An 11440-nucleotide genomic window follows, 5' to 3' on the forward strand; every position below is an offset into this window, starting at 1 on the left:
ATATAAGACCTCTCATTTACTAGTAAAAATTAACTTTTCAAATTAATCATTCAAATTAAATCATCAATGCCGGAACTGGTTTTCTTGATTGCCCGAGTTTTGAGGGCCTGAAGTGCCAACCCACGTTTGGAGACTAAACCTTCAGGCAAATTTGTTTCTTTGTGACCAATTTTTTCTATATATATAAAAAAAATAAAAAAAATAAAAACATAACCGTTCTTAGTCAACAATTAGGGTTATAAACGTTGTTTCACAGCTGGTAATTATTATCAATGATACACTAGCATCAATATGCTTATTCCATTAAAGTCGGTCTCTATATATCTGCCACAATACATAAAAACTGGAAAAGATATCTAGCTAGCTCAGTATTGGATCACGTGTTACAATTATATGTAAAAAGCAGGAGTCGAGAGAGATGTGAAGCGTACGAGGCGTGCTAATGATGGAAAAAGCAAGGCTAGGAAACAGATACTACAACGCAACATCCGAATCCAAAAGTAAAAAAGATAACGGACACTGAATTGCAGTGTTTGAATCTAAATGTACAAAAGGCGTATGAGTGATGGAAAAAACGAAACCAGGAGATGGAAACCAATACTGTCACTTGCATTCAACACGTTCTTAAAATTGAAACTAATAATCACTCACAGTATGAAACTGTTTATGACAACTACATTCGACAAAGTAAATGTAAACCGTGCGCTTATACTCATGGTTTCTCTTCATTCTTCAATCTCTTTATCGTCACGTCACCAATACTCGATGAATCGAACTATTACTGCACCTTCACTCACCAATCGCGCGTATAACCCCAAGTGCTTAACCATATGTTTTGCTTAATCCTTAAGTTTCGCCGAAAGATAACAGCATGGCACTATCGATACACGATACACGGAAAAAAATACAAGAAATCAAGTACTTATTATTACTTTTCATTCCCCAATACATACGAAATATAGCAGAAAGAATTTTATTTCCTACTTTCTACAGGGAAGCTTAGTCATGGCTAGCTATGGAAACAAAATTATGAAATCAGATCTGAAATACTAAAACATAAAGGGGAAATAGGAAAAGAAGAAAAGAACTGACATCTGCGTAAACAATTAGATCCCCTGCAGGTTTTTTGATGGCAAAGGTGGGTCAACTCCGTTTGTTACCTGGAGGCTGGGACTTGATTTGAAGAAACTTCGGCCAAATTTGGCATCTTGATGTGTTTTCGGTACTAATCAGAAGAAGCCCATTTGGAAACAAAAAACACGGATGGAAGCTGAATAACTGATCATGATTGCATCTGATGGGGTGGGATGCCGACATGGGTTGCTAGCTCTTCATTCATTTTCACTGGAAGTGGTGGCATCTGCTTCATTACGTCTGGCATGTCATTCAAGCTGTAGACAGATTTGAAATATAAATTGATGAATATACATACACAAATGTGACAGTTCAACACGCATCGATGTTTATCATTTTAACAGAAATTTATATCACTTGAGGCATTTTATTCACTTCCGCAATACATATAAAGTCGTAACCAGTGGCTGGGAAAACTAGCATGACACCAATGCAATGCTATAGGTTTTTAGGAACTGAAATTTCAAGAATTTCACATTGTATGCCGGAAACAATCGTAAACTGCATTGGCAACGGTAATCAGACAGAACAATCATTTTTTCACCAAAGATAACCGTGGAGGTAAACACAATGATGTCAGATTATGCACTAAAGAACTCATGTACTCAAAGAACCCTACAATTAAGGTGAGTTTTGGACATGCAGACTGTCAAAGACCAATATGATGTAGATCCATGGAGACAAGTACGCATCCTGCCATGAAAAATGAAGTCGTGTGTTCCTCGCATGACAATCTCCCAGTACGCCTTGTTCTCTTTTGTTCATGAGCTGTCAATTTAAAGCCAAAGGTCTACAGAGAAGAAGTTACAAAAAGGTGGTTTTCATAGCTCGTAGAAAGGACCAGAGTTGAAGAAAACATAAGTATATGAATTTGTCAATCCCTGTTCTTACAACATAAAAATAAACACAGAAAATATGGCATTTAAGAGCAACTGTTAGCATTTAACAAAAGAAAGATAACACATGCGTATTGCTTTTTTGAAGAAAATGCCTCGAGCTTCCCTTTAAAGTTTATAACGAACAAGAGAAAAACAAAGGCAAAGATTACATCATACTCATTCATAATTTTGAGGATGTTGTCTCGAGTTTGGCAGAAGAGGTTGATGTTGTTATCTCGACTTCGGCAGAAGAGGTTGATGTTCTCCTGTATCTGAAAAAAGACAGGAAAAAAAAGCCCACTCCAGTTACAAAAGCACCAACAATGTGTCTATGAAGGACAGACATTATTACCAAGATTATCATCTTTTTGGACAAGTCATAAATTAAAAGTATGCATATATTGTTTATAAATGCCAAACAAAAAAAGAAAGGTCAAATGATTTTTAAAGCGAGTACTGAACTATGAGGTCAAACAAATCATGATTTTTAAGAGCAGTTCCACCGTCGGCAATAGCCCGGTGGACTGGCTCTCAAACAGTGCCAGAAGCCCGAGCAACTTGGTCCAGCGTGTGCTGATGATGGAGCCCAAGCTGGCCCGAGGGAGATAAAGACAAACATGAAATGATCCTCCGATTCATCAACCAGATCACTGAGCCATCTACTACAACGTTAAGGAGAAAACTGATGAAATTTCTAGAGTTTTGGCATCTCTTTGGTCATTAATGTCGTCAGAATATAGGGAAAGCACATTTCTGCTATATCATCAGATTGGAGTCCTGCTGTTTCTTAATGTTCTGTTGATGACAGGAATTTTAGTTGACTATTTTGGTTTTTATTTTTTGTTTGACAGGGCATCTCTACAATTGTCTTGTTTCCGTAAAAATAAATAAATAAATTTGAGGCCAAGGAAAAACAAATGCAATAAAAACATACAATTCAGTTAATTATCAAGATAGCATCAACAAATAGATGTCTGTTTGCGTCACCTTGCAATGCATAAATAGCAAGTGCTATTAGAAACCCTTTGGCTTTGAGATTTCTGTTACCATCGGGCGTTCAGATAAAATAATAGCTAACATGACAGGAAATAAATAATTCCATGACAGCTCTCTACCTGGAAAGCTGAAAGGTTTGCTGAAATTTGATTCAAGGCTTGGGCATTTTGCTCCAGAAGCTCTCCTGTAATACCACCAATGGCTGAAAACAGAAGAAGCAAATATTAACAAGCTATTGCAACAATACGTTTCAAAGAGGAAGCTCAACAAACTAGAAACCCAAAACTTTTTAATTGCAAGGCGAAAAAATTGCAGTCCATATACAGAACATCAACACCACTCAACTGCCAATAAGTAGAATTAATGTATGTACTTATTTTAACATGAATAAAAATTTTCACTTGACTATTATTACTAATAATATTATGACAGAACTGTTCAGGTTATACTTGCACATACCATGGTCCATATCTCAAAAAGACACCAATCTCCTCATTACAGACATAAAAAGGGCATGCAGAATACGTCGCTAGCTGTTTCATATATTGTGCTATGCCTTCCCACAAGTTTTAAAATGTAAGAACCATGGCTCCAATTCTATATCTAGTCTAAATGGCTACCAAAGTCCATAGGTGCAAACCCCACCCCCACTCCACCAAGCCCAGAGAAACTTAATTGATTTAAAATGAGCTACTCAAACTAATAAGTACAGGTTCATAAGGAAATCAGACCAAGCACCATTTTTGAGGCATATATATTTGGGTTTGGTTGAATTCTTTTTATTTATAACCACAATATATTCAGCAATAATTTTCGCGCGTGGGATATGGATTTAGCAAACAATGCCAAAAGCAATACATGTGGGCATGGGTGTGTGTCTATATAGGTCGCTTATGCTGTATATAAGATAAGAACTGAATTTTACTTTACGTACAACATATATACACACTGAACTTGGGTTAAAAAAGTATTTGAGCCTCTGCAGAATAAATACAGAGTATTTAACCAGACCTTTATATGGGATACCATCATCATTGTCCATAGTAATCATTGGGGGAGCATAGGGAGCAACATTAGGCCGCCCAGCAAAGTGAGATGGCTTCGCTGAAGTATCAATTACTCTCTCCTGAAAATCAAATGCAATGATGTTCCATGAGAACTTTGGGACAGGTAAAACAGGTATGCAAACTTTAAATATAGAGAGAATGATGCAAACTGGTATATGCACTGTCATGTTTAACAAAGAACGAATTGGGGATAATCCATGGCCAAAACAAGATGAAGAAGAAAAACGTAACACAGCTCCTCACTTTTTTCCTATTGGAGTGAGAGCACAAAGGAATACAGTACTTGGGCTGGAGAAAACACTATGTTCCTATTGTTAATTTTACAGAACACCAAGTAATTGTATGAGATGAGTTGTGAGGCTGTTCAAAACCTAATAGCACAACTGCCACAAGAAAGTTTCGAAATCCTCTTTATCAGTTTTTGAATGAGATCGAAAAATGTTTTGAAATCCTTTTTATCTAGCTATACATGTTTTTAGAATTTTTTCAAGATATTGCTAGGACGTTGCAAAATGTGTTGCATTTGCTTTCTTCCTTCATAGGAATAAATTATTGTGTATCTGTACCATCTCAATTTTAACTTGATTTCATAGGTAGATTTTGCTAATAAAAGAGTGTCATTTTACCATTCTTCCACTTGCTTATATATGCAAGTAAAGAAAACAAAAAAAAATGAATCTCTTGGTTATCAGACTCGAGTATTGATTAGCGAAATTTGGGCTTTGGTAGCATTGTTGCAATATTGTCCTTTAGGCTTTGTTAGCGTTGTTACAATATTGTTCTTTGGGATTTGTTAACATTGTTACAATATTGTCCTTATTTTTATGCTACATTACAGATATTATTGTGATACCTCATTTATGGTATTTGGATGTCTTCTTTTTTTGTGCTGATTGAATTTGAATGTTTGGAAATCCTTTTAGCAAGCCAAAACGATATTATAGTTTTTGCTTGAAACAGACAGAAGCCGTGACAAGACCTGAGTGCTCACAAACAATACCTAACAAACAGATTCTATGTACTATTAACAAAAGTGAGCTACTGAATAAAATGCTTCATGTAGAAGCACTACCGAAGATGTACAAATACAGCTCCAGAGCTAAGCTGCCCATTAACTGCAATCCTATCTCTAATAATCTCCCTATCTTCTCTCGTATTCTCACAATCCACAACTTAACATAGTATCAGAACACCATATCCTGAACTTGAAACTCTGCAACTACAATTTCCGCATTTACTTAAAAAGTACCATATATATATAGAGAGAGAGAGAGAGAGAGAGAGAGAGAGATGAATTCCAAAACTCCTTAATCCTATGTTTAGATGAGGGATGAGGTACTTTAAAGTACCAACGACCTTCAGAATCAACTGTTAAGGAATCACTACAAAGCTACTACAAATGCACTACAATGACATTACACAAAGGACTTTCAGATGACACCTTTCAAGGTGTAATGCCATTTGAGAGTTCTCCCATACGTAGTGCATCAAGTCATTTTGAAGTCCATCTATCTAATTGCTGTAGTGTGTTCCTAACGAATTTAGCCTAAGTTCAAAGTTCAATGGAATCTTCAAGTTCCTGATCCAAACGCACCACAAGGCTTAGTAATTGATTTGCACAAATTTACAAGTGAAGAAACTAACTGCTAGGGAACTGATATTAACAAACAACAAACGCAGATGCACTTCGTCACAGGGGCAGGGCTAACTAGAATATTTCACACAACTTTACACAAACAGAAAAGTAGTATAGACAAAAGCCAAAAAACAAAAGCATAATCAACCCGTATTTTAACCCCATGAGCCTCAGTCCAAGTGTTATAGGATGGATAGGAAGAGACTACAGATCATACCTTTTTATCCTTGTTTTTCCTTGATAAGTTATGGTCTTCCTTCCTTCTCTTGCTATTTTCTTTTTTCTGGAAAGTACGTGAACCACTAAAACAATCAAATACAGTTTCAAAGTTCGACCAAAAAAAATAATAGCACAGATTTAAAGATATTAAAGAATACTTCAAACAAAGAGCTTCAGTAAAATGCTAATGTATTTGCATTATTTTTTGCTAGCTTATATCCAAAACCTACAGGTATAAACGCATCTCACAAGTCACAGTAGATATAATAGGAAAAGTTCTTTAAATTCTTTTTGAAATGGTAAGAGCATAAGCTTCAACAACCAGCAGTCTACCATACAACTTGAGAGCAGCAACTCCATACACAAAGGCCCAAGAAAGGCCCTTATGTCACAAAGATCATGACCAAGACAGTAAGATATTGTAGGTCTTATTTACGCAAATTGCAAATATAATGTTAACAAGTAATTTCACTACGCTATTCACATTTTTTCAAATTTCAAAACAAAATATAGTAGTTAATATTTATATCAACAAGAGTAAACCTTAAAGCCCAAACCCACAAACATTAGAAGTCTTCAAGAGAAAAGGACAGAAATAAAGGTAATAAAGCTTACAGTCATCCATCTGCAACGTAAAGCCACATCTCGGACAGTCTTATTCTGCAGCAGCATGGCTATCTTTGCATACCGGATTATGTTTGATTCTGTTGCATATCTGCAAGAGAAAATACAAAGGATATGTAATTAGAGACACTTGCAATGAACAAGAATCAGAAAAGCCAAAGTACATAAGAACAAAATTCCACAGCGCAAGACGAAGGTTTTGTAAATTGTAAACAACCATCATCATATGGACAGCAACTTAGATGTCGTTTTTCATTTTTCTCCCTTTGCCTGGAAAAACTGACATTGCTTAAATCAGTTTTCAGCATATATTTTAAGGAAAACTAACAAAAAGTCCAAAAAAACTTTAGTTTTAATAAAAAATGACAAATGAAGGTGTAGTGAATAGTACCACGGAAAGGTAAAAATGTGGTTTTTCGTTAAAAGTGAACAATACCGGGAGTGTTTCGTTAAAACTCCCTATATTTTACTCACTTGTAATGATAAGCAAGGTATTAGGACCGTATGTATGACAATGTTCAAATGTGACACATGGATATATTGGCAGAGACTTTAGTAAGGAAATAATTTCTAATATTGATTCAATTAATGGTGGTAATCCATGAAAAACATGGAAAATTTCAAGAAATATTTGGATAGTTATAACAAAAGGCAAATGATTTAGTTAATAGGGCTTCCTACACTAATTGTTTTATGAATGTGAAACAAATACCATTATTTAAATCTTCATCTATGTAAAACTTACAAAATTTTACTGGGTTTTGAAATTTGCTAATCTCTTTTTAACCAATCTAAGTTCTATTTAGTGAAGGACTAATGAATATAACACTGAAGCTACCATGAGCCACCATGACGAAGCTCAATCAAATGCCACATTTCTGATTCAACATGGTCAATTTTTTGAACTAAATATGTCACAAGAAACTGTTTCCAAGTTAGGGGGAAAATCAAGAAATTATTCAGTTTTCGTGTAATGATGAGGTGCATGATATCACTGATTTGGATTTTTACTTTGTATAAGAAACTTCTTTTGAAAGCATCAGGAGTACACAACCTTACCGAAACAATGACAATCAAAAAGCAGCATGCACCAAAAAAGGAATCAACAACATGTAATAAAAAGAAAAACAAGAATAGCAGCAAAGTTATATGTATAGTGGTAAAATTTGGCTTTGGTCTCCAGCAAGCTACATTTTTCAAACAAATCCCAATTCCTACCAAGCACACCTTACCAACAATTAAATATCCAGCTTCAGTACTATCCCAATAGATATTACAAACAAAAACTCCTTGATAACTGGAATTATTTCAACAGATCAATTAGCACATGAGACCCAAATAACGAGCAAATGAAACATATTTCTCAAGCTACCAAACAAGCATAATTTGGTCAATTTCAAATTCATCATTCCAACATATCCAAAACCAATCTGAACGTATAGAACTCCAACGGAATGGTACACTCAAATTACATGATATCACTAAATAAGGAAACAGACCAAATGACCAACTATAGGTTGTTAGATAGATGTTCGTATGTATGTATCTGACATGTGCATATGATATCCTAACTTCTACTCGGCCACTTAACTGAAACTTTCCAACAGAATTTCTTATTTTATATGTATATCAGAATGGAAAGTATAAAAGAAACCTTAGACAGCTAGACACTGCACAAAAGCTTTGTTTTGATTTCTTTGAAGTACTCGAACTGAAGATTACCAAACATCTTCGCAAGTATGCTGCCATACATCCTGGCATAAATTCACTTAGCATCACTGACCACATTAAGTTCTTTATATGCTATTTAGAATCTGCTTATGGCACTCTACAGCATTACACGCATTATATTTTAATGATCTTCCTCCAAACTATATATTGCAGGCTATTTAAAGGCTTCACATTCCATAATTTTCATTAAATACCATAATACCTGTCATATCATAAATTCCTACAATTCCAAAACCTTGATATCACATATTGATATGATTTATATATCGCATAAGATTTAGAAGTACATAAGTAAATGACACAGCATACAGGTTTAAGCACAAAAGTACAAATGATATTACTAATAATATACCATACCATCTCACACCAGATACTACAATTTATTTGTAAACAATATTAATCCCACCGGCCACGTTGTATACAATAAAGCAGTATTCACTATTAGAGCATTCAAACTCATTTTATCAAAGAATTATAAAAATAAAAAATAAAGCATTTTATAAACTCCTACAAGCAAACAGTCACACACAAAAATTGCAAAATATAAAAGTATTCTAAGACTAAAAATTGAACTTATAATAAAAAATAAAAAAAACCCAAATAGAAAAGCTCAAAATTCAGGCAATTTCCCAATTCAATCAAACGCCCAAAAAATGGCCACAATACATCTAAATTCAAAAGAAAACTCAAAATTCCCAGCTGAATACACACTGCAAGGACCTCAAAGAGACCAAAATAGCAAAATCCCCAAATTTACTACTTACTTGGTGAGTCCATCTTCGAGAATTGCCTGCTCCTCTGCGCTCCAATCCATAGAAATACCCGGGTTGTGTTTCATGGTCATGGCGGCGCCAGAACTCTCCGGCACCGACACAGGCGTGGAGTTTCCATTACTGGGGTTGGTGCCGTTGAAGGACGAGGAGGCGTGGCTCGGTTCTTGGTGGTTCCCAGATGGGTTCGCCATAAAAAATTCTTGAATTTTTGCTCAAAATTCAAAGAAAAATTAACAAATTTTCAATTTTTATAGCGAATCTGAGCAAAACCAGTTCTCAGAATCACGGAATTCGGCCGTTGGTTCCCGCCAATTTCGATTTCCCCCTCCACGAAATATCGAAAACCCAGATAGAATATATGTAAAATATGAAAACAAGAAAAACAGAGAACGGATAAATGAGAGAGAAGGAGAGAGAGAGAGAGAGAGAGAAGGGGAGAGAATTTACAAAATTAAATTATTTTTACATGTGAATATACAAGAATTGAAGACTGAAGGGAGCTCTAGGCAAGGTGAAGCACAGAAAAATGGAGAGGAGAGGAGGGATGGGGGGAGAGAGAGAGAGGGAGAGAGGGAGGGGAAGGGAAAATCCAAGGGGGGAGGGTTTTGAGTCACGGTGTGTACTGTTTTACTAATAATGTTTTTTTTTTTTTTGTTGTTTTGTTAAGACTGTTTTACTAATGATTAAATATTAATTATGCATCTCTACTAATTAATAAAACATTTATTATCAACTAAAATTTTATGAAATTATGAGTTTAACTCTCTAATTAAAATAGAAAATGAATAAGAAATATAGGGCAGAAATGTAATTTCATACAATCAAATTTTGTTGTTTTTTTTTCCAAAGATTCATCTACATGTAATCCTAACATATCTCTTATTAAATTTAAAATAAAAAATAAAAATAAATAAAAAAAAAACTTCTCATTCCCACATTCTTTTTCACTCTCTTCCTCTCTCCTTCTATTTCAAAAACAAAAATAAAAAAATTTCTCACACACTTTGTGTGTGCCCATATATGCTAGTATAAATTATGAGAATTGTTATTAGCACTTCAAAAATCTCATTTAGCACTCCAAACTTTCTATAATTAGAAAAAAAAATACACTTGTGAGGAGTGTAGAATGAGATTTTTAGAGTGCTAATAACAATTCCCTAAATTAAATGATTAGAATTAATAAGTGTTGATCCTACAACTTGTTGCGCCGCAGCAGGCCGCACCGCACCAAATAAGGAATCTCTTGAACTACTTGTCTATATTTTTTTTTTTTTTTTTGCCAACTATAGATCTTGTTAAATTAGATATTATATTAACCATCGATGAAATTCGAACTTAAGCGGTCATGACAACAGAAAAGCATAGAAAAATAGAATAAGGGTTTATTACACTTCTAAAAAAAAAGTGTTTTTTTTTTTCAAAGCATAGTAATCTGTGCCCATTTAATTAAATTTTCAAATAGCAAGTATACCCCCACCTATTTTACAAAATTACAATCATTGCCCATACTGAGACATCCCAACCAAAATCAAGGCGTGACCAGTGAGTTCCCAAAAACAAAACCATGAGGGTGTGGTAGCGGCCTAAAACGAACAATATCGTGCTACGGTGGAATCGGGCCGGGATGTGACACATACATTATTATCTTTGACAATTATTATATCATTTTTAGTCGTTTAATATATTCACAGCAATTTATATAAAAGTTTATCAAGCACTCAAACACTTTTTCTGTGAAAAAACACCTTTACAAAAAGAAAAAAAATTAAAACACTCAACAAATTGTATTTTATAACTGTTTATTCTTATAGTACAGCAGAAGCAATTTTTAAAAAGCATGATAATAGCAAACTAGCCCTTAAAGTTTTTAGAGATTTGATCAAACCACTTTTTCACCATTTTAATTAATTTCTAATTACACAAATTTTTATTATAATTAATTTACCAGGTAAATCCTCAAGGAAAACATCAAGAAAATGCCTGACTACCCTTACATCCTCCACACTACTAGAAGCAGCATCGTCCAACACCACATGAGCTAAGTATCCCTGGCAACCTTTCGATAACAACCTTTTCGCTCGCATAGCAGAAATAACGCCATGTCTCACCCTACTCTGCTCGCCCACAAAAGCAACCACAGGTAATCCAGGACGATGGAAGGTAATTATTTTCCAGTAACAATCAATATTGGCACGATTGAAATGTAACCAATTCGTGCCCAGAATCACATCAAAGTCAACAATATCCAACAGGATAAGATCAGCTGGCATAATAACATCCTCCACCATCACTGGACATCCTGGATACACACAATCTACAATACATCTCTCCCCTATAGGCATAGCAAACTCTAAATCATACCCTAAAGGTGTAGGGTGAGGT

At 34.8% G+C, this 11440-nt stretch overlaps 1 protein-coding gene across 3 annotated transcripts; it reads right to left on the reverse strand.

Moving 5' to 3' along the window:
• Positions 1 to 905: 905 nt before the first annotated feature.
• Positions 906 to 9677, reverse strand: LOC137737216 (uncharacterized). 3 transcript variants are annotated; one of them, XR_015955223.1, is made up of 7 exons: positions 9050 to 9659; positions 6546 to 6645; positions 5929 to 5994; positions 4020 to 4134; positions 3128 to 3210; positions 1637 to 2284; positions 906 to 1589 (listed from the first exon to the last, which is right to left on the reverse strand). XR_015955223.1 is itself a non-coding variant. In XM_068476639.2 (7 exons), exons 1-7 carry the CDS (start codon positions 9247 to 9249, stop codon positions 1283 to 1285), a joined length of 768 nt encoding a protein of 255 aa, XP_068332740.2. In that variant the 5' UTR covers positions 9250 to 9677; the 3' UTR covers positions 906 to 1282. The 3 variants fall into 3 exon arrangements, 2 of the variants coding, with proteins under 2 accessions (XP_068332740.2, XP_088539452.1); XM_068476639.2 differs by having other exon boundaries at positions 906 to 1391; positions 2190 to 2284; positions 9050 to 9677; XM_088683326.1 differs by having other exon boundaries at positions 906 to 1391; positions 2183 to 2284; positions 9050 to 9574.
• Between the last annotated feature and the right edge of the window lie 1763 nt (positions 9678 to 11440).

This window comes from Pyrus communis, chromosome 13 (assembly GCF_041283825.1).
Source record: "Pyrus communis isolate YQ-2024b chromosome 13, ASM4128382v1, whole genome shotgun sequence".
Taxonomy (NCBI): domain Eukaryota; kingdom Viridiplantae; phylum Streptophyta; class Magnoliopsida; order Rosales; family Rosaceae; genus Pyrus; species Pyrus communis.

Bases quoted from the DNA above. Each gene is read 5' to 3' on its own strand.
- LOC137737216 (XM_068476639.2), bottom strand. From the start codon at position 9,249: ATGGCGAACCCATCTGGGAACCACCAAGAACCGAGCCACGCCTCCTCG. The intron at 6,646-9,049 runs GTAAGTAGTAAA...TTTCTCTTGCAG, and splicing joins CTCGAAGATGGACTCACCAA to ATATGCAACAGAATCAAACA. The intron at 2,285-3,127 runs GTAGAGAGCTGT...GTCTTTTTTCAG, and splicing joins CAAACCTTTCAGCTTTCCAG to ATACAGGAGAACATCAACCT.